Source organism: Chinchilla lanigera, unplaced genomic scaffold (genome assembly GCF_000276665.1).
Source record: "Chinchilla lanigera isolate Chin_1 unplaced genomic scaffold, ChiLan1.0 scaffold00009, whole genome shotgun sequence".
In the NCBI taxonomy this organism is placed as follows: domain Eukaryota; kingdom Metazoa; phylum Chordata; class Mammalia; order Rodentia; family Chinchillidae; genus Chinchilla; species Chinchilla lanigera.
In genome coordinates, this window is record NW_004955410.1 from 25185874 (window position 1) to 25213769 (window position 27896).

At 44.0% G+C, this 27896-nt stretch overlaps 2 protein-coding genes and 1 long non-coding RNA gene across 3 annotated transcripts in view; 2 read left to right on the top strand and 1 right to left on the bottom strand.

Moving 5' to 3' along the window:
• Positions 1-2706, top strand: LOC106147780 (artemin-like; the record flags this gene model as incomplete). Its single annotated transcript, XM_013510583.1, is given in 4 exon segments — positions 1-148; positions 1493-1526; positions 1888-1931; positions 2395-2706. Coding segments are annotated over 4 exon segments (275 nt in total), but the record flags the coding sequence as incomplete, so codon positions are not given.
• A 59-nt stretch (positions 2707-2765) lies between these two features.
• LOC106147781 lies at positions 2766-6152 on the top strand. Its single transcript, XR_001232743.1, has 3 exons — positions 2766-2991; positions 3590-3690; positions 5282-6152. It is a non-coding gene; the product is annotated as an uncharacterized LOC106147781 (long non-coding RNA).
• A 2862-nt stretch (positions 6153-9014) lies between these two features.
• Positions 9015-27896, bottom strand: part of LOC102011631 (solute carrier family 40 member 1-like) — a 42749-nt gene continuing 23867 nt past the window's right edge. Inside the window, exons 6-12 of the mRNA XM_013510582.1 lie at positions 23727-23794; positions 20577-20736; positions 19086-19201; positions 18595-18721; positions 16317-16571; positions 13556-14263; positions 9015-9284 (exon numbers count right to left, since the gene is read on the bottom strand). Coding sequence (XP_013366036.1) covers positions 13626-14263; positions 16317-16571; positions 18595-18721; positions 19086-19201; positions 20577-20736; positions 23727-23794 — 1364 coding nt within the window. The 3' untranslated portion in view covers positions 9015-9284; positions 13556-13625. The remainder of the gene's footprint in view (positions 9285-13555; positions 14264-16316; positions 16572-18594; positions 18722-19085; positions 19202-20576; positions 20737-23726; positions 23795-27896) is intronic.

Sequence of the window (27896 nt, forward strand, 5' to 3'; positions counted from 1 at the left end):
GTGGCCCGCGGGGCAGCCGGCGAGGTCCCGGAGCACGGTCAGGTCTGCTAGCGAGCAGCGCGGTTCGGGTGTCAGCTGCAAGCGGAGGTGGCCGCGCCCACACAGCCGCTTCCCCGCCACCGATGTCTCTTAGTTGCCACTTTGCAAGGTATCCGGGCTTTTGAAAGGGTTTCGGGGAGAGTTGCGGACCAGTGAGTCCCACACACAGCTCGGAGCCTGCCCCGAGAAGCCAGCTTTCTCCCCAGACAGCCTCTGGGGTGGCCGGCGCGGGAGGCCGGCTTCCCTTCCCCGGCGGGAGGCGGGCAGGCTGAACCCAGACTCGGGCGCACGCGAGGCCCCCTGGACAGCTTCTCTAGGTGACCAAGTCTTGGGGTGGTGCGTCCGCGTTTCGAGCACCAGTGAGCGTTCCACGTGTTCCCCGTGCAGATCGCTTTCAGAGTGACGATCTCCGGACTTGGTAAAATGTGTAAAGGTCTAAGTCTAGTGAAAGGCCAAAGAGATCCGTAAATGCCATAGGTGCCGCTTACTTCTCTGTTTGAACGTGAGCCCTGGGGCCGACATATTTTCCTCAATTGCGGATTACTACCCTTTGAACGGCCAAGAGGCTGGGCGGAAATCGATGGTACTGTGCCTGTAAAGAGGAGGTGTACGGTCGGGGCCTGTGTTCCAGGAATCTTATTCAGCCCCCCTTGTGGGGCCAGAGCACATGGACAACTCGCCCTTCCGAGTACCTCGATTTCTGGCAAACAGCCCTGCAGAGAGAACAGGGAGTGAGTGCTTTGTTTTGCCATTGCTCTAGGTGTTAGGGTTCCTCTAGAGCCAAGGTCTGTTCCGTTTGACCCAAGAGAGATAAGCAAATAGCTTGGCATGTCAAGGCAGCAGCCAGAGTCTGGTTAAGGGCTGTGGAAACAGGAAACTTATTAACCTTTGGGTTTAGTCTCAGCCCCAGGGTAAACAAGTTCACGCTTTTGGTTTTTTTGTTTGTTTTTTGCCTTTTTGAGACAGGACCTTACTCTGCAGTTCAGGCTGGCCTTGAGCTCACTTTGTAGCTCATGCTGGTCTGGAACTCTCAGTGATCCTCCTGCCTCGGCCTCCCGAGTTCTGGGATTACAGGCGTGTGCCACCACACCCGGCTTGATTTTTAAAGTCTGGGAAAGGTGTGCTTCCGTTTTTTTCCTAGGAAATTACCATAAAATCGGATGTTATTTCGTGCTAATATAACAGATATAGTTGGAAAGATGGTAACTGCTGAAAAAGAAGGGAGTCCCAGAGTATAAGGAATTTTGTTTCATTTTCTCCTAACTGGAAATTACAAGACGCCCAAGTATCAAAGTTGGAGGTCAGGGTAGGTTTATAAAAGAGTTCTATTTAGACAGAATGTTCTAGATATTGCCCGAAGGCAGCTAGTAAATAGCCAAAATAATGGCCACTCTTCCAAAGACAAAACTTACAGTCTGGTATTAATATTGCTGTCACTTTTTTTTAAAACCAGGCGCAGTGGAGGTGAAGATGCTGATGAACATAAGGTATGGACCTATGAAAAACCTTGGGACTTGAGTTGATAGTAAATTGAATCCTGGCCAAAGATGAGAACTCTAACCTGATTGGATGTGCTCTGCTCTGATGGTTTAAAGGATTTACCTGAGGCCAGCTTGCTAGGCAGGAATTTTACTAACTTCACTCACCACCCCTCTTAAAGAGCTTTAGGCCAAAAGAGGCAAAAGCCTGTAGTAAATGGATCAATACTAAATTAAGCCAAGAGGAAGGATTTTGAGTATTTAAAAAATGTTACTGAGTTAGCAGTGGGTGAAACCAAAATCACTGTTTTTATTGTTACTTAGTAATTACTGATTTAATACTTACCTCCTGTGATACTTCCTTTTACAGGTCTGGTGCTTGAAAGAATTGGTGAAGCTCTTCAAGGAGATGAGGTATATTTGACTAGAGAGAGTAGAGACAAATTTTGCCCACCCTTTTTATTTTGGGAACGAGGGTGAATTTTGAGACAGGCCCAGTTACACATAGGAACATATATGAGAATTTTGTGCCTCTGCCCTTTAGCTCAATTGGCCTGGGAGAGACTAATTTCTGTGGAATTAAATACGAGTATCTAGTTTTGTTTTTTTTTAAACCACTAGCCCTAGTCTGAAACTATTTTGATTCATGTAATCTACAAAGGTGAGGGAGACTAATTCATTAGGTCAGGACATTTAAAACTAGGTATTTTGTAACTATTTAAAGTATCTTGCTTTTTTTTCAAGAGTATCTTGCTTTTTAAAAAACATGATCTTGTGTGTTTTGTGTGCAGTAGATCATTTTAGTGATTAGATTTTGTTCTTCAATTTTTTTTTCTTCTTTTTTTTTTTTTTTTTTTTTTTTTTTTTTGGTACCAAGAATTGAACTCAGGACCTTGTGTTTGCCAGGCAGGCGCTTATGCCCCTGAGCCATATCCCCAGCTCTCTAGATTTTGTTCTTTTGGCACCATGAATTGCTTCCAAGAAATCAGGAAAGGGTTGACTGCAGAGGCAAGAGGAGCTTTTTCTTTTTGTTAAATTGTTTTCTTTTCTGTTTGCTTAAATATTGTTCCACAATTGTTCTACTTGACTATAGTGGTGGTTACATGGTTATGTATTTGTCAAGTCTCACACTTGGTGGATTTTGCAGAATGTAAATTGATACTTCAATAAACACGGCTTTCCAAGCATCTTTCCTGGTGTCTTAATGATTTCTTTTTTTTTTTTTTTTTTTTTTTTTGAGACAGGGTCTTACTATGTAGTTCAGGCTGGCCATGAACTCCAGTGATCCTCCTGCCTCAGCCTCCCAAGAGCTGGAATTACCACCATGCTCTGGCAGCTATTGCGTTCAAAATTTACCTTTTGGATAGTTTAGGTATCAACACACATTGCTCTAACTACTAAACAGTTTGCCTATGACACAGGAATCTTCCCAGTCTGAAAGTTCATCCTAGTCACTGCAAGATACGAGAAAAAGGTGAAAATTTTGTCACTCTGTTAATACATACTGCTTTGGGTTCCTTGCAACCTTTCCATACTGCCAACTTCCATGCCAAGAAAATTCAACTTTGGCCAGAGCCAGCTAGCCAGGAAAGCAGGAGAAACGTTCTGGAAAGAGTAATCAGGGTTTGCTTTGATCTCAAAGCTTGATAGTATGCAAACCACACAGTTTATTCCTGTAAAAGGCTGGCTTAAGAACCTCTGAGCTCTGTCTTGCTCCCTGGGATAGATGATTGTGAGGGGGGTATTGATCAAGTATTGGTTGTGAGTCATTCTTTGCTGTAAGTATTCATTTAGCCAGAGAGCCTGTTGAGCCCTGGCCTGGTGGTCTAGGGTCCTGACTCAGTTGTGCCATCTTGCCCATACAAACAAAACCCTTCAGGTGCCCCTTGGGCCCCTTGCTGGGCCCTTCCTTCACCAGGTCCCCATCCCTATACCGTAGCAATCTAGAACTGAGCAGTATCTAGAGATCCAGCATCATCAGAGAAAGCAAGATGAGTAGTTGAAGTCACTACCACACTTCCATGGAACCAACCGAGCCTCCTTGGTACAGCACCTGCGTGATTGGTTAACAGGTAAAGCAGAAACCAGAAGGCGGGCACACAACTGTTAAAACCACCAGTGCATTCTTCTGTGCTCAGGTGTCCTGAAGAGAAGTGAAGCAAATGGGAAGTTGGTAAGTCAGAGGACTTAGGCCAAGTGAAAGATGGGCATGAAGAGAATCTCCATCACAACTGCAGAAGAAATTGTGGTTGGGGTAGTTTTTATGCTAGTGATTATGACTTCATGGGAAACAGTCTTATTTAAAGACTCCAGTAACTTCTCCAGATAATATGATGTAACTCGTCCGGTATAGTTACACTAATGTTTCAGTTCAGTAGACTCACACAATTTGATTTTAAGGATGGGCATGTCCCACTTTGTTAGAGTATTCACCATGTTCTTAAGCACTTGAGTACAAGTGGATTTTGTTTCCTAAAAATAAGCAAGTCTACTTAAAGTGAATGTTCCAGACTACACCATGTGTTTTTGGGGGTTTTTTGGGTTTTTTGGGTTTTTTTTGGTCTTTTTGAGTCTTGCTATGCAGTTCAGGCTGGCCCTGAGCTCACTTTGTAGCCCAGGCTGGTCTTCAACTCACAATGATCCTCCTGCCTCAGCCTCCCAAGTGCTGGGATTACAGATGTGTGCCACCACGCCTGGCTGGCTGTGTGTATTTTTAAAGACTTAAATATTTGATTGTATGATTTAGCAAATAATGTACAAATAATCTTAATTTAATGACGTACCTGTTTAATAACTATTCAGACGTAAGACCAAGGTGAGCTTTTCTAATTTAACAGCCCACAGCTCAGTTTACAACCTGTCCTTTTTTGGTACAGTTTTACATCCTGTTTATAGAGCCTCAGTGTCTTTTTTTGTACCATATACATTGTTGATACGTACTGCAATTTTTGCTGATTGTGCTGTATCCTGTAGTTTTATGTTACATTATAGTACTGCATATGAGTTACGCAAATAAGAGCAAAGTCATCAAGTTGTGGTTTCCTTTGACATTTCTTTGTTCTGAATAATGCACATACTATACACAGTTCCTCACTTAGCAACCTAGTTGCAGGAATGGAAACGGGTCGTTAAATGAGAGCTGTCTATATTTGCTGGCCTCCTTTATCTTAAATCCTGTAGTACAGATAATGCCTATCTTTGGGGGCTTACACAGTGACTTACGCTTCTTAAGATGGAACTGGTTCAGATAGGCCTCAGTTGACTTCAGCTTTTAAGAGATTTCACTTTGTGTCTGGGTCAGTATCTGAAAGATTGCAGTGTTGGTGCAAACTGTAAAGAAACTTGAATTTCCTTACATTCCCATCACCACCACATTCCTAAAAGAGTTTTGGGTGGTTTATAAACAACATCAAACAATACAGTATTAGAAGAATAAAACCAAGAAGAGAGCAGGAATATAAAAAGCCATCAGACTGCATGCTGTTGCTCTGGCCATTTTGGTTTTGGTTTTTCGGTTTTGGTTTTTCTCCGGTACCGGGAACCGAACTCACGACCTTGCGCTTGCGAGGCAGGCGCTTTTGCCGCTGAGCTAAATCCCCGGCTCCGCTCTGGCCATTTTGGTTCTGAGCTTTCTGAGAGCAAACAGCCAGCTGGTAAATTAGGAATCTGGCAGTTGAATATCGCTCACTTCAAAATGGAGAAGAGCGGTCATTTGCATTTGAAGCTTCCTAAAGCCAGATGCGAAGAAGCTTTTCTCCCCTCAGGTCTCAAATACTATGAAGAAGTTGAAACCAGGAGCTGTTGGATAATAAGGACGGACCAAGGAAAATGTGGCTCTAGAACACAGAGGTCAGTCGATTACCTGACCCCGTGGAGGTGGGGCCGGTCTGGTTGATGAGCAAACCAGAGGCAGGAGTGGCACTTCAGAGGAAAGCCGAGCTCAGATTTTGAACAGATAAGCAGCCACCGCTGTGTTTGAAAGGCTTATTTTTATTTTGTACTCATAAAGATCGCCTTTCCAACATCTGCCTCGTGTTTATAAACTGAAAGTTCCTGATTCCAATATTTTGTTATGAAATTGAATTATCACAGTCTGGGATTGTGCAACCACAAATAAACGGCCCCCTGGTGGAGCTGATCTAAACTGCAAGGGACTCATGGTCTTGGGAGCCTCGCGATGCTTCTGCGCCTCCAGGGCAGCTCCGCAGCCGCCTGTTTCAGAGATAAGAGAAAACGCAGTCAAATCTGTTACCTTCGTTTGTCTCTGGGAACAGGGCAGAATATTGGAGCTGATGGAACAGAGACCAGTGCCATTAATGTGCAAACGCCCTGGCCTGTGACCGGTGGTCTCCTAGGCGGAATGGAGCCTATCATATCACATAGAGGCCTCCCAGAGTGAAGAAATATATGGAACTTTGGGAATCATTCCAGAGTCTAAAACTGCACTCCAGTTTGCCAGCCGGCAGCCACATGTGGCTAGCGAGTATCTGAAATGTGGCTAGTTTAAGCTGACAGGTGCTGTTGGATAAAAACAAGTCACATGTGAGGAACGTGAAAAAATGTAAAAATACTAGTTTTATAATGATTGCAAGTTAAGTAATAATTGGATCCATCCAGTTGAATGAAACATACTTTTCTTTTCCAGGAACGAGAAACCAAACCAACAACCTGGCCTTGCAAGGCAAGCACCGGGCCGCCGAACCAAAACCCCAACCCCCGAAAAATACTTTTAAAATATTATTTGCATTATATTTCTATAGGAAAACACTGGCCTAAATAAAACATGAATCACAACAACCATAGAAATATGTAAATAGTGGCCCACAATGTATTAGAGAAGGAGATGTTACTTTTCTACTATGTAGAACCTTGAGGGAGAATGGAAGAGTAAAATTAGCATGTAAAATGTAGAATTTACAGGGAAGTAGCTAGTTTTTTCAGGAACAGAAGTTGCAGGGGTAGGGAGCCAGTACTACTGAGAAGATTTGACATAAATTTTCCTTTCATGCTGCTCACGTTTCTGGAGATTTTAAACAAAAGGTTTCAGAATGTATTTATTAAGCGTTCTTTTGTTCTATGCCTACTCTGCACAAACTTGTGCGCTTGTTAATCAAGGGCCAAAGGATGTGGTAGGAAACGTCTCCTCAAAATACAGCTTCTTCAGTAAGAATCCAGATGAATAGTTCTGGTCTTGCAATCTATTCTTCAGTTGGTTTGGTGTGTGTGTGTGTGTGTGTGTGTGTGTGTGTGTTAATGAAGTCTTTCAGGCTTTTGTATGGAAGGAGAGAGATTTGGTGGGGTAGGCAGCACCATAAATATCACCAAAACTTGTACAAGATTACTCTTTTTAAAAGCTACCTTCTGTTAAGCAAAATGTTCCACAGAATTCTCTCCTTCCCTGATTTTCCCTTCACTGTTTGCTCTGAAAAGTAGGTCTGTGTAAAAGCTTCATCTGTAGTTTTCCTGCTGGTATGTCACTTTGTTTTTGTTCTTGTTTTTGGTTTTTCCTGTAAGGTGCTGGGAATCAAATCCAGGGACTCACCATGCTAGACAAGTGCTCTACACTGAGCTATGCCACACCCTCTGTCATTTTGTTTTGTTTTTATTTTTGGTTTTGGTTTTTTTAGGCAGGGTCCCACTATGTAGTTCAGGGTGCCCTTGAACTTACTGTGTAGTCCAAGCTGGCGTCAAACTTGCTGCAATCTTCCTGCCTCAGCCTCCCAGGTGCTGGGATTACAGGTGTACGCCACCATGCCTCTGTGTCATTTTTTTTTGAACAGTAATTAAATTATTCATTTAGTTTTCACACTTCTTTTAAGCAGTGGTTCTTAACTGATAGGACACTTGGTGATGTCTGGAGACACTTGGTTAGCACAGCTGGGTGGGGGAGGGATGCTAACCAGCACTGAGTGGGTAAGACCAGAGATGCTATAAAATATCCTACAGTACACAGGATAACCCTACCACAAAAAGAATGGTGACTGAAAATGTCAACACTGCAGAGGGGGAGGAATGCCATCTTAGAAAATGTCATTTTCATCAACTGCTACCTGCCAGGTGCTCCTGAGTATGCTATAGGCCATGCCCAAATATGACTTTCCCTCACACAGAAAGGTTTTCTACATTATGAGGACTATGTCTGTCAGCTTTTGACTACTGTGACAAAGTACCTGAGAAAATCAACTTGAGCAGGAAAGGTTTATTTTGGTCCCTGGTTTTAGAGGTTTCAGTCCATTGTTGGCTGCCGGCATTGTTTCTGGGCCTGCACATCACAGCAGAAAGCTGCTCACCTTGTGGCAGCCAGAAGCAGAGAGCACGGGAAAGGCCGGTGAGGAAGGGGTCAGGGACCATTCATAGTCCCCAAGGTCACTTCCCCATGACCCCCATCCTAAATTTCTGTTACCTACCAGCAATGTCATCACACTATCTCCTCAACAGATTAATCCACTGATGAAGTCAGCCCTCATGACCCAATCGCCTGCCAAAGGCTTTACCCTCTGAGCACAAGACAGTGGGGACATTGTAGAGCTAAACCAGTGATGGTGAACCTTTCAGAGCTGCGTGCCCAAACCACAACCCCACCTCTACGCTTATTTATCACAAAGTGCCAACGCTGCAATTAAACCTGAACACTGAGGTTTTAGTTTAGGAAAAACACGTTAACATACGTTAACATCTTTTGTCTTAATAGAACAACAATACACATGCCATAGGTTCGCCACCACTGACATAACAGGACTTTAACGCTAACCCCATTGTTTTCATTTCTGGACAAAACTTAGAGCTCTTATAAAATAATGGGGCTTCTTCTAGCTTACCCACAAAGCTAGTTTTAGTGTTGACTGCTTGCTCATAAGTGTCCAGAAGCTCCCCATTTGCTCATCACCAACTAGTGCTGCTCTTCATCAAGCTTGTCCTGGCTTCATCTCTGAGGCCTGTACATCACAACTCAGCCAAGAGGGCTGTGGGCGTCCCTGGCCTGGCCCCAGACACCACAAACCACACAAAGATTTCCTCATGATCTGTTTCTCCAATAGCTTCAGTCCTCAGTGGGGACACTTAGCTCAACCAAAGAACATTCACAAACCAGCAGAACAACAATGAAAAAATCCATCCAAAGAATTGATACCAAACATAGCTATGTTCTACCTCTCTAATTTTAATGTTGACTAGAATACCCAAATTATAGAGCCTGACAAACAATCAGAATATGGAAATACTGCATTTGCTTTAAGATTTTGGCAAAGTTAAAACTAGCCCCTCCAGGTCACCTGGGGAGGAGTCTCTCTGGCTTCAGTTAATGGGTGAACCTTTCACACGCCAGATAGTTCCGCCAGGACAGACACACTTAAGCAGTAACTGTTGGCAAAAGTGGTGACACATCTGTTCTCAAACGTAGCGAAGACGCGAGGTAGCACACTAGTGAGGAAGGGAAGCAAGTCACTAGAGCTCTGAGGAGCACTGCCTACCTCTCGGGTTAAAGGTGACCAGGTGCCCTTTTTCATCGTCTCATCACATGGGTGTTTTTAATCTTACATTTTCTTGCATAAAAAAAATACAGCATGTGCCCCATGGTTACAAACAGTATGGAAATGAAGACCAGTAGGCCAAACTGCTGCGGCCGCGGGGCCAGCATGACGAGGACGAAGTGGATGAGGTCCATGAGGTAGTTCAGGGAGCACTGCACACCATTGACGGCCCCTCGCTCCGCTTCTGGAATGTTCTCTTGGAGAAGCTGGGTCACAGTGAGGTCAAAGGACCAGAGGCCTGTGGGGGCAGCAATGTAAGGGGAGAGTAAACACGAACAGATGTCAGAGAACCTCAGTGAGATTTGGCCTGTGGCACTGACTAGCATTGGTCCCTAGGGTAGATGCAACTACCTGCTCCTTAGTTTCCTCATCCAGGAAATGGGGACGTTTCAAACAACTAGCACACTGGGAATTCCTTGAGACAGCACAGTAACATGTGTAGCAGTGTGCTGGCCATCTGTGCATGGTGGTGTCATAATTTGTGGTTCTTTAATTATCCTTTCAAATAACCACCACAAACAGATGCATACAACTTCATTGTAGATGTATTTATGTATGCTCCCATTTCCTTGCAAAACATGTTTGGGACAGAGAGCCCAGTCTTGGGCCTCAAATCTACTTGCAATTCTGGATTTTTTCCTCTCGGGTCCCGGCTTAGGAGAAGAGGAACTGGGCTCCTCTCCGCCCCTGCATTCAGCCACCTAAAGAGGCCGCATTTGAATGAACTTCAGAAGCAGCCTTGGCACATGCTGCGCAGGCATCAAACAGGGCAGAAACCAGCTGTGCAGATGGCAGTGCCGTCCTTGAGTGTGAACATCAGCCTGAGGGTCTGGTAGCTGCCCTCAAGGGGACCTGCACCCGGCTTTGCCTGCCTGGTTGGCTTCACAGCTGGTCTTCTGGATTCTCCTCGGGATTTAGCACTGGCTCTGCAGAGGTCTCCTGGTTGCTTCTGTATCGATCCCTGGGCTTAGCTCTGGGCTCCGGAATTATTTGGAGATAATGTGCTATGTCCCCAGTGTCTACCTTTACAGAGCACCAGTGAATCCTTTGTCTCCTGGGCTTCCCTGGCCACCCCGCTGCAGCCTCTACCCAGCCGTGACAGGGCCCCTGTCTTCCTGGGCCGTTCTGACCACCCCAGGCTTCTGAGAACCTCACTCTGCACTGGACTCAGACCCACAACTCACCTGTGGAATCCCCACCCCGGCCCTCAGCAAGCAGCACTCACCAAGCCGGCAAGTATCTGAAAGAGGCTGCCTTGGCGCAGTGTGAGGGCTCATTGTCACTGAGAACTATTGCTAAGCTGAGGGCATGAAGAGTTACACTTCGGAGATTTCTACAGAGCGAAGTGACTTGTAAGCTATGCACCACATCTTATAGGCAGAGTTCTGTAAGTTAGCCTCCACTAGAGTGGAAGCAAGTATTTACTCAGTGAATGTCGAGGAGGAGCCCTGTGCTTGGTGAAAGGCCTTGGCATCGAGGAAGATTACAGGCCTCGGGTCCCAGTGCCAGGGCCGGTCGTCATGGCCACCAGGCCTGACCGCACTGACCAGCTGGCAGGCAAGGTGCATCCTTCCGGGCAGTGGTGACTTTAAGGCGTGCGGCGGCAGTACCACACCACCAACCCCAAGGGCGTTTGTACTCCCGAAAGGAATAAGTATAAATGGAGTCAGAAGGATCGGCACTTAGCACGTGGTTCCCCGTGTCACTGCCCACCCCAGCCACACTGGACAAGGCACCAAAATTAGTTAAAATATAATAATGATGATGACTGAAGGTGAGACCTACTTTTCCTCCCTCCCTCCTTTCTTTTCTTCTTTCTCTCTTTCTTTGCTTCCCCTACTCCTTCTTTGTGGTACTGGGAATTGAATCCACTGAGCTGCATCCCCAGAACTTTAATTTTTTTTTTTTTTAATTTTGAGTTTTAAAAAAAATTGGAGAGAGTCTTGCTGAGTTTTCCATGCTGGTCTTGATCTTGTGATCTTCCTGCCTCAGTCTCCCAAGTAGCTGTGCACTACCACCATGCCCAGGATATATTCATTGTTAACATGTAGCCACTGTAGTTGTGAGAGTTTTGTGCCAAACCTTTACCTACAGGAATTATTTCAGCACCTCTGAGACATACTCCGAGAGGGACTGTTAGTGTTTACCACACAGACTGGAAAACCATCACGTAGGGGTCTTGCCAACATCACCAGGCAGCCTGGCTCAGGCCCTGAGCTGTGTCCCTCCTGAGTGTCACGAGAGCTCTGCAAGCCTGGGATCTTCATCCAAGATACAGGCCAGAGGCTACCATAACTGTTGCAGAGGAAAGGTTATGTTTCCCTTGTTCTGAGCCAAGGCCCTGCTGACTTTTCTTTTTTTTTTTTTTTGTTTTGTTTTGTTTTTCTCCAGTACCGGGAACCGAACTCACGACCTTGCGCTTGCAGGCAGGCACTTTGCCGCTGAGCTAAATCCCCAGCCCCCCTGCTGACTTTTCTAAAAGTATTCATTTCCTTTGTGTCAGGAAGCCCAGTGATCCTGGCAGACAGGAGTCACTAATGGATTTGTTTTTCCTTTTGAACTAAACACTTAGTATAATATGAACTGCAGAAGTCTTAAATGGCCCATCTACTCTTAGTTGTTTGTGTGATGAAAGGGCAGAAGTACAAGTCAAATACCAAATAACGACAGTCTACTCATCAGGTACCACGCTTAAGAATATTTTAATCTGGGTATAGTGGCATATACTTGTAATCCCAGCATTTAGGAGGCTGAGGCAAGAGGATCACCACAAGTTCAGTGCCAATCTGGGTTGCATAGTGAATTCAAGGCCAGTCTGAACTACATAGCAAGAATCTATCTCAGAAAAACCAAACAATTAGAGGTCAGGTAATCCCTAGGTGAACGAATGGCTTCTAGATGTGTTAATGGGAACTAGGAACTTGGTGTCTTTCTCATATATGCTCATTAAATCAGAGGAATGAGGTTCCAAGGTGAGCAGATGGTTTTGTAACCTTGAACTGCCCTTCAGCATTCTCATTTCCTCTCTCCCAAGCTCCCATAAGCCAAAGGGTTCTAGGTCTCCCTGGCAGAAGTCAGGAACAAATCCTCCAAATCCCAGTCTGCCCCGCTGTGGCCTCTGAGGCCCGGAGCAAGGCGCCCGCTTGGCTCTGCCGCGGGAGTGGTGAGTGCGGTGCACAGAGGAGGGGGTGGAGAAGGCTGTGAAGGAATCGGGGGGCACACTTGGTTTTCACCCGAACCTTCCACCCCTGCTCCCTACTTTCTACAGCCCCGAAAGAGGTGCTGGGGGCTTCTGAGCTGTGCTGCCAGGGAGGGCTGTGAAGGCGGTGACTTTGAATGCAGGGGGAAATAGATGGTCCTTTCTGAGTGGAAACCCAATATTGGGGATGATGTGTCAGACAGCAAGACCCAGACTCTCCCAGCTGGGCCTCTGCAGGTCTGACTGATCACAAGACCCAGTGTGTGGTGAGTGGCTTCTGCTACCATCATCACTGATCCCCAGTATGCCATTGTTGGGGTTGCCAGGCAACAAATAAGCACAATTTTTGAAATTTCGTTTCAATAAGTGCCCTAACCAAGGCAGGTACATTCTCACTGTTAGATATGAATGCCATCATTGTTGACAGAATTTAAAAACCAGGAACCTGGGGCAGGAAAGATTGTAGACCCTCAAGATTAGGCACCCTGTCTTTGGAGAAAGACTGCACTGCCCTCCCCAGGCAGCTAATGAAAGCCTCCCACCCACGAAGTTGTTCCACAGGTCAAAGTCCTCCATTCATGTAGACGCCCTCTGTAGCGGCAACGTGCTTGACCTGGTATTTTCATTTCCCCAGATCTCCTCCAAGTTTTCACCTTTCATTCTTGTCTTTGCCCCACCACCCACCTGCCTAGAGCAGTCATCCCTCTCTCTTCCCTTCGGAGATCTTTAACTGTGCCTTCCCATAGAATGCCCGACCTGGTGTCCCTCCTTCATATTCTCAATCCATCCATTTTTCCCTGACATGGCTCCTCTCAGCTATCTTGCTGACCATTGTTGACTGCTTACTTATTGGACTCCCACCCAGGTTGTCAACACCATGGGACTAAGACCTCATATAATTAAATCACTCTTGGACTACATAAAGTCTCACTGGGCCAAGTGCAGTGGCACATGACTGTAATCCCAGCACCCTGGAAGCCTAAGGCAGAAGGATCATAAGTTCCAGTACAGCCTGGGCAACTTCATGACTTATGAAAGTCTGTCTCAAAATTTAAAAAAATAAAATAAAGAACGCTGGGGGTGTGATTCAGTTCAAAGTCCCTGGGTTCAATCCCCAGTACCACAAAGGAGTGGAGGGAAGAAAGGCAAGGAAAAGAGGAAGAAAGAGGAAGAAGAGAAACTGGTCTTATTCTCAGTGATCAAGTAATGAAACTTACAGTGGCACAGTAGTGAGACCACCAAATGCTTCTACGATCACTTGGCCACACCTCGGGCCTCAGAATCCCACCCAAACATCACCCACTGCTCACCGATTCTTGCGAGAATCACACCCGAGAAGAGCAAGATGATGGAGATGTAAGACTCAGGCTGCTCAGGGTCCTACTGGCTGTCAAACAGAACGGTGCTGTTGGTCCAGTGGATAGAAGAACGGTCCAGGAGGATGGGCTGGTTCAGGTTTCTTTCAAAGGGGTAAATGTGTTCCTGGTCCTTTTTTAGCAACTTATGGTTTGAAGAATTCTTGTTTGATGGACGTGAGAAGACAGCCATATCAAAAGGACTTCCAGGAGCAAAGACAGAAAACACACAGAGCATCAGACAACCTACATGGAGCCAACTGGATACGACTCCAGTGGTGACCAAGCCATAACGCCCCCTGAGCCAGGTGAAGAGAATAGTTCCCACCAGGCCCGACAGAGCTGAAAGGGCCGTGAGGATGCTAAGCAGGGACCCTCCGATCCCTTGGGTGTAGGCGTAGCCGGTGGTGATGCAGTCGAACCCCAGGACTGTCATGTAGAGGAAGGCCAAGCCCAGCCCGGCCAGGAACACGGTCTGCCTGCAGTACATCTCCCAGCCCTCGCGGCACGTGCGGAGCAGCCACCCCATGCTTTGAGGGCAAAGAAGAATCCTTTTGGCTGTGGTCTGTTTTCTTTCAAGGTTAAACTCTTGGTCCTTTGGTTTTTCCAAAGTTCTGGTTTTGCTGATGAATGTATCAGGGTTTTCCCAAGGGTCCATTTCATCTTAAGTAAAATCCAGATAAGGTGAAAGTCAGTATCATGCCCCTGTCCCCTCAGCCCATCCAATGCATCTGCTTTTCTGGTGGATGGTTCCAGTGGATACTGGGGGCCTCCTGTCCCAAAGCACCTGTGTCTCTGCCTGCAGATTTGTCTCTGCCGGTCTATCTCTCTTCCTCCTCCTCCTCCCCTTGGAACATGAGTGGCAGACAGGCTGTAAGTGCCTTTGGGGAGAGTTTGCAGCCAATGAGGGACAAGACTTGGTAGCTGAACACCACAGCTTCCTTGGTCCTTGCTGGGACAATTATGAGGCACTTCTGTAGTCTTTCAGGGGGTCCCCACGTGTTTCTGCAGTCACTCATATAGTATTAACGCTCCTTTTATGAGCTTTTGTCCTTCTCTGCCTTCCTTTCCTTTCCCTTACCAAGGGATCACATTCCAGATGATTCCAAACAAGATACTTTTCATCCCAAACCCTGTCTCAAGAAGTGCTCTTGAGAAAATTCAAATCAAGACACACCATTAGGTCAGGAAGGCTGCATCAGAAAGGAAAAGGTGGGAACAGGGAAGCAGGGGAGACAAGAGTTTCAAAGGCTTGAAACTTGGTAATGAGTTCCCGGAAATAAGCACAGAGACTTCCTCTGGCTATTTTTCTGAAGAAACAGATACTGGGGGGGGGGGGCATAAATTGAAGCCTTTTAGTTTTCCAGGATATATCAGACAATGGTTATAAACAGATTAAAAAAACATACAACTATTTGTGAGAGGTGTTCAGCACAAATTAAGTTCTGTGAAGGACTTGAGGAGCTAAATATGGCTTTGAAGGAAAGACAGAGAGACAGGTGAATTATATCCATTTTAGACCCAGAATGTGGGAAGGTGAGGGTCTACATGATAGAAATGAATTTCGTGTCAGGGCAACTTCAAAAAAAATGATTAAAAAATAACAACAACAATGAAAAGATAGTGAACATTGATTAAAGTTTTCCTCTATCCAAGAGAATGAAATACAGCTTCGTGTAGACTCCTGTTTAATTGTCACAACATGCCTATGAAATCGGCTCCATTGTTATCCTTACCTTACAGATAGGAAGACAGAGAACAGGGATAAATTAGCCCTGCAAGGTCACACAGGTAATACATGGCAGATGTGAAGGATAAAGTTCTATGTATCTACCTACTCATGTATCCATCCATGCATCATCTAAATATGTATACCAAGCTGTCTTTACAAAATACGTATTTTATTCATCCAACAGGATCTGGTGGGACTTCATTCTAAAACAACTTCAGAAAAAATGTATGAACTAATTATAAGTCTAGAAAGAGAAGCTGAGATAAGGAGTAATTACTCAACTGCATGGCTCTCATTTGAAAGAGAAGGGTCACACATATTGGCAGGTCTCCCTTCCTTTCGTACCCACCATACTGTTAGGGAATTTTCCAATTTTAAAAAAAGGAAAAGCACTGTTGACAGCAGAATGGGCAATTCATCATATCCTAACCAAAGAGCGGGCCACACTCCTCAACACACTTGCCCTCTTAATAAAGTATCTTTGGGGGGCTGGGGATTTAGCTCAGCGGCAAAGAGCCTGCCTGGCAAGCGCAAGGTCGTGAGTTCGGTTCCCGGTACCGGAGAAAAACCAAAACCAAACAAACAAACAAATAAAGTATATTTGGGGACAATGTTCATGAGTGAGACAGGAAAGACAAATTTGCCCTCCCTGAGGGTCCTTGGGTAAGTTGTGGAGATTATATACTACACAGTCCCACATGGGTGCTACTTACGTTGGAGTCTCTCTGAATGGAACCCCCAGAGTTATGCAGTGCATAACCTGTGTAACTGTACAAAGCAGCCCACCTGCTCTCACCAATAAGGTCAGCCATATAAAGTGCATGAGCAATGGCACACCTGCAGCCTTCTCATTTACCACTGTTTCCAGGCACATTTATAGGCAGCGTGTTAAGATCATGATTAGACACAAGTTCCGGAAAGAAGAAATGAAACACTAACATAAAGGAGCAAAAAAGAACAAAGGTCTCTCTGAGTTTGCATTACCTTGGATGTTCACAGCCTCCTGTTGCCTTTCTAGGAAGTGCCCCCCTGTTTGCTGCTGGGCTTTTACAGCCAATTGGGGAACTAGTTGATAAACCCTGGACAGAAATAGAAACTCTACAAGAAGTGAAACCAAGTTCCATCCAAGAATGAAACCACAACCGATCACATGAGATGCCCATGTCATCACCTGGCCCACGGACAGGGGAGCAAATATATTGATGACCTGGTCCAGCCGCCGGACTGTTGCATTCATCCCTGGAAGTGGGAGGAAGGAAACATTGCAACTCAGTGGATAAGACCATCTCCCGTTGAATTTCCCATCATGCACTTGCTGGGGTTGCCAGCCATGCCCCTGACTGACAGGGAAGATCCTTTCTAGTTGAACTAGAGATTAAAAGTAGGATTTTCAACCTGAAAAAACTTCAAGGTCTTTTCTGCTGGAACTCGAACAATTAATGGATTTGTATACTGGGAGACTAGGCGACTTGGATCTGACTATTCTAACTCCCATCTCAGTACTCTTTCCCATCACACCCCACTCTCCTAACAATACCAACAATATTCACCTGGGCATGGTGGTACAATGCCTGTAATCCCAACACTGTGGGAGGCTGAGGCAGGATGATCGTAAGTTAAAGTGCAACCTGGCCACCTCAGTGACTTATGGAGATTCTGTGTCAAATTTTTAAAAAAGAGCTATGGAAAGGCTCTGGAATCAATAATAATAATAGTAATAATAATAATAACTTTTAGACCCCTATGAAAACTGACATGTGACAGAGGAAGGAGGTGACAGGGGAGGGCAGAGGAAAGAACGAATACTTACTCCATGCCAGGCCCATAGTTCCAAGCCTTCTACCTATGTTCATCTTACTTAATCCTCAAAACAGTTCCTAGAGGTTAATAGTATATTTCCCTTTGGAAAATTAGGAAACTGAGGCACACAGAGGTGAACATATTTGCTCAAAATAGAAGAAAAGGAAAATGGTAGATCTGAGTCTCAAACCTACACAATCTAAAGCCAGAGTGGTGGTACACGCTCATAATCCCAGCACTCTGGGAGGCTGAGGCAGCAAGACTGGAAGTTCAAGCCCAATCTGGGCAATTTAGGGAATTAGTGAGACCCTGTCTCAAAATTTTAAAAAGGGCTGGGCCTGGAGCTCAGTGTGAAGGCCCTGGGTCCCATCCCCAGTCCCGCCCCCAGCCCCTAAACAGACAAATCTTGACTCCAAAGCTTATTCTCTGAACTCCTAAACCATCATTGAAAAATAGATTCACTAAGTCATTTAAGAAACTGTAATGAGCCTGAACCACAATCTGTGCTTTATCTTGGATTTCTTTAAAATCAATGAACAGAGAATGGGAAGTTTATCTATCCGAACACGATGTCGCCCAGCGTTTACTCACACAGCTGTTCCATTTTGGGTGGTGCTATTTAGTCACAGTACGTCTAAATAAGTGCTATTTAAAAAGGAAAACGTGATTATAAGGGGCTTCTCCTCTTTGGAAGGCAGATATTTGAGCAGACTCCTCCTTAACAGCTTCCTTTCTCCCTGCCGTCAACACTCATGCGCATCTCCTAGCAGAGAGCGCCCAGTGCACAAGCACAGGACAGGACTAGACGTTTGCTTGACATTGGCAGTTTGAATATCCTGCAGTGTGGACCATCCTCGTTTTCTACATAGATGCAAAACACAAAGTTGTCAGGTTATTCCACTGGGCGTCTCTATTGGGAAAAAAATTGGGGGCAGAAGCAGTTTTTTTCTGGGAGAATGGAAGGTTATCACCGGCCAGAATTAAGAAGTCTTTTAGTTCACTTATTTTCCAGGTCTAAAATTGTCAAGGAACTTCTGCAAATGGAAAGTTCCTCTCCTGAAAGTGCAGACTATGTACGCTTCCGCTTCCCCGGTAGCAAAGGCAACCATTTCTTAGGCCCTTCTGTGTGCAGACACAGTGTTAAGCGCTTTACAAATCCTGTATCTCATAGGATCCTTCCCCACACTGAGCTCTGTGTGTGTGTGTGTGTGTGTGTGTGTGTGTGTGTATTTCCCTCGTTCACCGGTTAAGGAAAATCAAGTCCTGACAGGTTAGGTAACTCATCCCAGGGAACACAGCTGGTGAAAAGCATAGCTGAATTGAATTCAAACCCAAACCCGGTTGGCTGCAAATAACCATTCTCTTACAGCATGTGACACTACCTCCCTCAGAGCTCTGAATGGCCTTCCACAGCCACTGTCTCCTTCTCAACTGACCAGAGGCCCTGGGCCGCACTGCTCACCAGCCAGCTGGCCTCTGTTGTCCCCTGTGATGCTCACAATCCAGTCCCTCTGAATGGTGATGGTCAGCGCTGTGCCCGCCAGGTTCGCCACGGCCGCCAGGGTGATGACCGCTGTGTAGCAGGCCACCTACCAAAGGAAGCAGACTGTGCAGCCCAAAACAGACCTTTCTGTACCCCAGTGGCACACACAGTTATTTATCTGGCAGAGGGAGAGAAGAGAAAACTCAGTGAAGTCTGGAACCGATGTGCTAATGCTAAGCACTTCCTTCCTCTCACTCCATTATACCAGATCTGATGCTAACTTGTACCTTACAGACCGACTCAGCCGTTCTGTTGCCTCCTTGTCTGTGGGGTTTGGGGTCAGATTCACAAATCTAGGGTGAGGAAGGCACTGGCAAATGATCAGGCAGGGACCAAGTGGGGGCCATCCCAAGGTGAGCACCCCCCAAGCCATTCTGGCCGTCATGGCATGAGACAGAAGGGACACTCACCGTGAACCAGCCATGCCACATTCGGTCCATGTCCCTTCTATAGGAGAACACGAGCATCAGGACCACGCAGCAGGCGGTGACAGAGCCATTCTGGATGAACAGCGCCGCGTGAGCCACTGCAGATGGAAATGGTCGGGGGTCTCAGATTTACTCTTGGCTTTAAGAGCAGGTCACAGCCACATTGTCGCTCAGCGCAGAGCTCCTGCATTTGACCAAATCCCCATGTTGCCCAGCCAACCGGCTTGTCTTTTCCATCAGCATTACAGGCTTCAGTAGGAAGCAAAGAGCAGCTCAGGGCTCACTACGGACGAAGACTTTACAACCAAGAGACAAGAAAAGCTGGACTTGGCAAAGGAAGGAAAGCAGACTCCAAGAGTAGCCTGATATGAAAAGCCTACTCCAGCTGAACTAAGGAACTTGACACCCTTCACCGCTATATCTGATTCTCCTGGATTGAATTTGTGGTGGAATACATCAACGGATCCTAAGCGACAACATTCCAGAGTTTTGTTTTCTTTGAGATAGTGTCTTACTATGTAGCTCAAGTTGGCCTTGAATCCCCTCACCCACCCAACCCCAACCAGGGTTGGAAGTATAGGAATGTGGCACTAATCCTAGCTCCCTATTTTAAATAAATTGGACTTTTCTATGACATTGCTTCAGCCAATGCCTTTCCCAGGTATCCAGGTGAAATAAAAACAATCTTGTTGACTAGAAATCAAAAGGACAGGACAACGGAGGAAATCCCACATTTTTATTGGACAAAGGCGGTGTACAAAGATACTATAGCCAAAAGCTAAAAGGAGATCTATCTACCTTTCAATAAATAAGCCTTCAGATTTTAATGTCTAATATTTGGGATACCAGATACAAAATCTTTCGGGGGGGGGTGTTACAAAATCTTTTACACGCAGAAATTGTTATTAAAATGCATAATACAAATGTTATTATCCATGAGTAACACTGGAATATTAAAAAGACAGCATGTTTTTCAGGAATTTATTTATTTATTTATTTATATCTTTTTGAGACAGGATCTCGCTATGCAGCTCAGACTAGCCTTGAGCTCACTTTGTAGCCTAGGCTGGCCTCAAACTCACAACGATCCTCCTGCCTCAGCCTCCCAAGTGCTGGGATTACAGGCGTGAGCCACCACACCTGGCATTTTTCAGGAATTTCACATGAAAAACTTGTACTTAGAATCCAAAATCTCATTAAAGGGCTGAGTGTGTAGCTCTGAACACTTATGGAGCACATATGAGGTTCTGTGTTTAACCCTTCACACGGCAAAAAATAAAATAAGTAAAAACCATATTAAAGTGTTTTAAATATAATACAAGAGAATGACACAACTCTTTTTCTAGAGTTTTCAAATTATGCTGTATGGCAATTTAGCTCAGATTTGTAATTGCATTTCACTAAACACACCAAAAAAGCCAGTGCAGTCACAGTATACCACATCATCATACACATCATAAGTAAGACTGTTACCTTGGTTTCTTGGTTTCCTGTCGATCCAATCTCCAATTAAGACCCCAAATATTAATACAGATCCAGCCACTACTAAGCCGAACACCGCTGTTAGAAGAAGATTATGTCCATATAATTCTATCAGAAACACAGACATAGCAAAGTGCCACATTCGGTCTCCCTGCAAGGCAGCAGAGGCAAAGCATGCTTTAATCACTGACTAACAGATAGGGTAAGGTTAAAATCCAGAAAGATGCAGTTGTTCCAAAGGACATGTAATACGTATAGTTTAGAAACAATGTCAGAATGATACTTCTATGCAGTACAACTATAACTTAATATACAATTTACTCAGAACTTTAAAACGCTGCAATATTTGCTAAAATCTTAAAAGCATCAAAGAGCCAATAAATTAATGAGAAAATATCAAACAAACAACTTGGGAAAAGATGAGAACCCTAAGAAGTAGAAACAGGATACCCTGAGGATATTTTCTGATCAAAGGCAATATTTGTGAAACAGAACTGCAGCTTTGGTGGCCTCAGGAAATCAGATGAAAGAAGTCCATTCTACTAAAGATAAGGACTAGCTTTAAACTGAGATTCCATGGAAACCGGAAGTAAGCCAGCCCCGGTTTAGGCTTGTAACTCCAGATGGTTCAGGAAATCCTAAACACCTCGCATGGGCTAGTTAAGTCCCTGTGCTGACCAGCATTATCATTTCCATCAACAAGTACAGGCTTAAATTAGAGTCAAATGCATCTGAGAGAAGGCAATTAAAATCCTCTCCAAAAGAAGAGGCTATCACCGTAGACGTCTAAGGACTCCTGCAATAACTTTTAAGTATAATGCTCAGCATACCAGTCTCATAAGGAAATAGAGCACCAAGAGCATAATCTACAATAAATAAAAAATAGTAGAGACAGACCTACAGAGACTTCAGATACTGAGTTCATCAGATTCAGGCTGTAAAATAGGAAAAATGGTTACTATACCCAAAGGCAATCTGAACAGGGATGGAGAACAGTAGAGTGGCCTGGGCAGGTTGTTTGTTGTTGTTGTTAAGTCCCAGGGAAGGAACAATTAGGATGATGGAAAGGAGCAAAAAAAGAAGGGGGAAAAAAAAGAAAGAAGAGGAAAAAATATACAAGATAGCTAAGATAACTGTACTACTATTTTCTATTGGTTTATTGAAAGGAACAGTTAATGCTTTTTTAAATCAATTTTGCATGCCTATAGCTGGTAATCTGAACAACTACTTTGAAGATAACAATATGCAATATAACCATTGCTGATTTCCTATCATCCTGTTTTATAATTCTGTATCATTTTGAATGTTTCTTTTAAATTTTTTATTCTCTTTAAAACAAATTTTAAAAAATAAATAATGTTTTGTTTTTGTTTTTAGTACTACTAAAGAATAAACCTAGAACCCTTGTACTAAGTTACATTCCCAAGCCCTTTTTTACTTCTTTATTTTTAGACAGGGTCTTGCTACGTCACTACATTGCCCAGGCTGGACTTGCCGGGAGGCAACCCTTCTGCCTCTGCCTCTCACTGTTAGGATTACAGGCACGTTCCACATGCCCCATAAAGAAAAATATATTTTTAGAAGTATAATAAAGTGCTGATATAAAACAATGGATGATGATATATCGTGCAGATGCTAACCAAAAGGAATCCAAGTCACTAAATTAATATCAAAGAAGATTCTAAGGCAAAAAGCATTTCTTGAAATAAAGAGGATTTCTTTTGATGATAAAAAGTTAAATTCATCAGAAAGATATATAAATTCCCAATTCTCTATGTACCTAATAACAAAGGCTCAAATATATGATACAAAATATACAGAATTAAAATGAAAAACAATCATTGAGGGAGATTTTAAATCACTACTTCTCATTTTGTAATAGGTAGAACAAAAAAATATAAATACATTTTAAATGTATGTGTGTTCATTTGACCTAAAGGTTACATAAAAACACTATACTCAACAACCTCTGATTAGCCATCATTTTAAGCACACGAAACATTTATAAAAATTAACCATATAATGAATTGAGAAAAATCTTAATTTCAGCATATTAAAACCATAGAGATGCTTTCTGACCTCAAGACAATTAAGTTAAAGCCAATAGAAACAAAACTCAGAAATTTAGTTTAAGCTGAATTTTCCTCATGTTTGTAAATTAACGAATATATTTCTAAGTAATCCATAGGTCAAGTCAGCAATCACAAGAGACGTTAGAAAGTATTTTTAACAAAGCATATCCAAGCTTGTCACATGCACTGCTTGAAAAGAAACCCATGACCTTAAGTAGATATATTAGAAAAGGAAGGCTGAATTCAATGAGTTAAATGTCTGTATTAAAAAGAAAAGGAATTGCAAAAGAGACCAAAGAAAGTAGAAGAAAGGCAATAATAAAGATACAGGTAGAAATTAATGAACTAGAAAAATAAAGACACAGAGAAAGCCAAAAGCCAACTCTTTGGAAAGATTAATATAATAAATTGTTGTGTGTGGTACAATGAATAGTACACAGCGACAGAAAGTACCAAACCAGGGCTGCTTGCAACAATATGGGTATTACAAATGCAATGTTAAGCAAAATAAGTAAGTCATAATGGAATATAAATGGCAGCAATTCATTTAAAGTTCAAAGACAAAACTAAACCATTTCATACAGGGATGTCTTACACCAGTGGTAAAATTCTAAAGAAAAGCAAGGAAGCAAATGCCATAAAAATGAGGCTTGTGGCTACTACTTGTTGGAAGCAAGAGGGTATGACTATAAAAAGCTCCATGAGGGATTCTGACTACACCATAGCTCTTCATTGGGGTCATTTTATGTCATTCACTTTATATTTATTTATTATAATTATCATTCATACATGTTGTATGCATGTTTCCATGTTCCTCTATGTGCTCTATATTTGGCAATAAAGGACATCTTTTTCATTTATTTATTTATTTTTTTAGACAACATCTCACTATATAGTTTGGACTGGTCCTGAACTCAGTATGTAGCTTATGCTTGCCTCAAACTCATGGTGGTCTTCCTGCCTCAGCCTCCTGAATGTGCTCAGATTACAAGGACACCTTGAAACAAACACACACACATGTTGTATCCAATGTATCCACGCATGTTAATTTCATTTTGATTCATCTTACCCACATCGATAAAGCACAGCTTGCATAAATCAAAAATCTTGGACTCATGAGGTAGTTCAAGGCCGCTCCTAAAACATATATACAAATCATAAATGTTATTAAATATATATGTAAAATAAATTTTGACGGAAATGTAGAGAAACTAAAATGTTATTTAGCTTGAATTTGCTTTTAGAAAGTAGCATGGCACTAAACAGAAATCAATGCAAGCACCAGAATGCATAGGGCTCACTCAGCAAGTTGGGGGATTCTCAGGGCTTTTGTTTTGATTTTAACTTAAAACACTCTTGTCTTTGAGTGACCACTGGGGAAACATTCAACAGAACGCCTTTTCTCATGTCTAGAGGTGGCCATTACAGTGTAACACATGCCTCAGAGGAAGTGCCCGGAGCATGAAGGAAGAAGCGGAAGGGTCCGCAGGTCACGCCATCCTGGGGAAGCAGCACAAGAGACTTCCGCGGAAGTTACTCCTGCGCAAAACCCGGGGACCAGGAGGGCGCTGACCTAGTATTGAGGACTACGGTAGACCTAGCTCTTCAGGCTTGGAGAACCATGGGGCAGAGGTCTGGAGAAAAAAGAAAGTGTTAACAGCAAACAAGAAAATGGGGCTGGTTGTAAAGTGCAAAAGGCACAGGGGACAAGAAATGGAAAGTAGAAAGCAAGTTCAAAGGGGGCGGCCTGTTCAAAGGGGGTGGCCTGTTCCCGGAAGGAACAGGGTAGAGCAGATCCATAAAGCCACTGTGTCCCTCCACACATTCCCAGCCGCGTAGGCCTCCTCACCAGCCTTCCTGGAACTCAGACCTGAAAACCCTGGACTCTTCTGTTATACCCTGTACTTTAATTAGTTGTCATGTTGACTGAATCTTTTTTTAAAGAAAATCCTCAATCTAACCAATTTACACCACCCCCTTGCTACCCTGGCCTCTGACCTGAATTATAATACTTCCCTAACCTCTCTTCCGCTCCCTCCTCAGCCCACTTTCAATCTGTTTTCATTACAGCAGCCACAGCAGTCCTATTAAAAACCTCAATCAGCACATGTACCTGCGCTCAAAATCTTCTGTCCTTACAACGGCTAACAAAGCCCTCCAGGACCCAGGACCCAGGACCCTCTATTTGTATCTCTTCCCTCCTCTTTACCATTGATGATGTTCCAGGCTCAGGAGCCTCATCCTCACCTCTGGGCCTTTGCACTTATTGTTGTCTGACCAGATTATCTTCCCTCAGGATTCACACCACCATCCCCATCAACTCCACCTGACCTTTACTTAGAAGTTATCTTTTCAATAAGATCTTTTTCTACCCATTTGATCTAAAAATTGCATACTGGAGGTGTGCCTATGATCCCAGCTATGTGAATGGCCAAGGCAGAAGCATCCCTTGAGCCCAAAAGTTGGACAGAACATAATAAGATTCCATCTCAAAAGTACGTATATACATACATAATGAAGAAAAATTGCATACCCTCTCGACCAACACCAAGCAATGGAATGGCTGGGAATTTAGCTCAGTGGCAAAGCGCCTGCCTGGCAAGCGCAAGGTCGTGAGTTCGGTTCCTGGTACCGGAGAAAAACCAAAAAGAACAACAACAACAAAAAACCTCCAATCAACCAACCAGTGGAAAATTCTGCAAAGGTGGGAAGACAGCCTCACTGTCCAACAGGGTAGCTATTACGTGGCTACTGAGGACAGCAAGTGTGACTGGTATGACCAAAGAACTGAATTTTTTATTGTAACTAATTTAAATATAGTCACACAAGGCTGTCAGCTACTGTTATAAGTGCAGCATCTCTATGCTCGTCTATCTTCCTCTGCTTTTTCCTTACTATTTGTTGGTAACATACTCTGTAATTTACTTATAATTTATTTTTGTATCTTGCTTATAATTTGTTCTTCCTGCTAGAAAGTAAGCTCCACGAGGGGAAAGGGGAAAATCTTTTATTCCCTCTGCTATATTCCTCACACCAAGAACAGTTCCTGGTACACCCTTGCAAAATACTTGTTCAGTGAACAAGCCGAGGAGAAAACCGACAGGTTCTGTGTGGGCACTGGTCTGGGCCTGCTCTGTCAGCTCTCATCTCCTTACCTGTATGTTCATCTGTTCCTCTGGCTCTTTTGTTTTTTGGTTTAACTTGTCCCTCCGCTCAGACACCCGTATCTCGTTTCCCAATGGTGTGCTCATTACTTTCCTCTCAGCCCACTCACTGCTCTGCAGCCTCTTGATTTTGGCTCCTCAGAGACTCTCACAACCCGCCTGGGCTCTGCTGGGCTTTGTTTCAATTAGGAGACTCTGAGCCAATGCATGGCAAGAGGCCCAGGGCAGCCCTGGGTACTGCAGGCAGCTTTTCCATGCTAAACCTCCGCTTTGAGTCTGCCTTGCTACCATGGTTGACAGCTGAGAGGTGCCCTGAAGTAGCAAGGCAGGCCTCAGCCATCAGCTCCACATGCTAACTCATCAGACAAATGACCCATGAGGATAGGCTTCTGGATACTAAAAGATTTTTTTTTTTTTTTGGTCTTTTTGAGACAGGGTCTTGCTATGCAGTTCAGCCTGGCCTTGAGCTCACTTTGTGGCCCAGGCTGGTCTCGAACTTGCAATAATCCTCCTGCCTCGGCCTCCCTCCCAAGTGCTGGGATTAGAGCCATGCGTCACCATGCCCACCTTCAAAGACCTTTTGAGTGTAGACCATCCCTTCCCAGGATACACGCCCATGGTGCCAAGGATGGCTGGGTGTCTATTGCTGACCCGAAAATTCATTCCAGTACATGTACAATGAGTGTGTCCCACTTTCATGAAGGAATGCCTAGTCTTGAGCCAAGGGATAGCGAAGCAGACAGGAGGGAACCCTAGAAAAGTCTCGTTATGACTACTACTCGTTATGATCAATAACGGGTTTCCACTTTGGGGTGTCAAGAATACCCTATTGTGACGGCCTCACACAGACTAGGGAGTAAGTGGAAATTAGAACAGTGAAAACTTTCAGTTTTCTTTCTTTATTAGCTTTGATGACTCATTTAATTTATCGATTTTTGTATCAGCCAGGCACATCCTTTCTGCATAAATGAAGGAACAATGTAAGCCACTTGTAGCACCTAGCATTTAGAAGACACCCAACCAACTGGCTAATAATCTGATGAATAGTCGTGTATATATGACTCCACTGCATAATGTTTATCATAATGAGAACAACCTTTAAAAGTGAATTGTATGTTGAAACGTATTACTAAAATTGAAAATGAAGCACAAGGTAATTCTGTGGATGGTAAAATATTCCCATCTCATTTGACTGAACAGATTATGCACACAAAGACAAGAAACCTAAAGTCTCCTTTAGGGCACCATTTATCTCCCGTTAAACATCAACACGATTACAGCGCAGGATGAGTTTTTTATAGTTTCATTTAGCATCACTTTTGTCATCTAGTGAAATAGCACGATTTCCTTTCTAAGAAAAAGGGCTCTGTGTAGCAAATGACAAGTAGCTGCCATTTCCTCCTGAACAGAATGCTGATTTTGTGCTGGGTGACTGCCCACTGATAGCCCAAGGGGATGAGTCACAGCAGATGTCAGTGTCACTCTTTCAGGACAGTTCTATTTTGAGACTGCCCTGCAGCTAAGACTGGCCACAGGACTGTTCTAGGCAAGAGGCCTTGGCAGAAAAGTCCCAAGGGTTTCTGGGAAATATCTCACTCTCTGATGAAAGAGGCAAGTGCAAGAGGGAGTCTGCTTTGCTCTGCCCCACCCACGTCCTGCCTTTAAATGTGGCCAAGATGCCCAGAGCTCAGCAGCTGTCTCGCCATCTTGAACCAACCATGTCCGAAGCCGCTCCAGATGCCAAGGCAATGGGCAGAACAAGCTGGGTCTGGATGGCATCACTGAGTGGCTGAACTAAGCATTACGGGTGACTCTTGAAATTCTCATTTATTAAAAAATGTGCTTAAAGTTTAAGAAGAAACAAGCTATATCATGTACAGGTAGAAATTCCCTATGATAAATGTTATCATTATATACATCTACAATGTACCAATAAAAAAAGTTTAAGCCTTTGTCTCCTGAATTTTATTTGTAACAAAAGCATTTCCAACTGATGCATAATCTCTTTAACAAATTGTGCCGTGATTGCTCAGACACCCAGTATCTAGCTTTTTAAAACTTTAATTAATTTTATT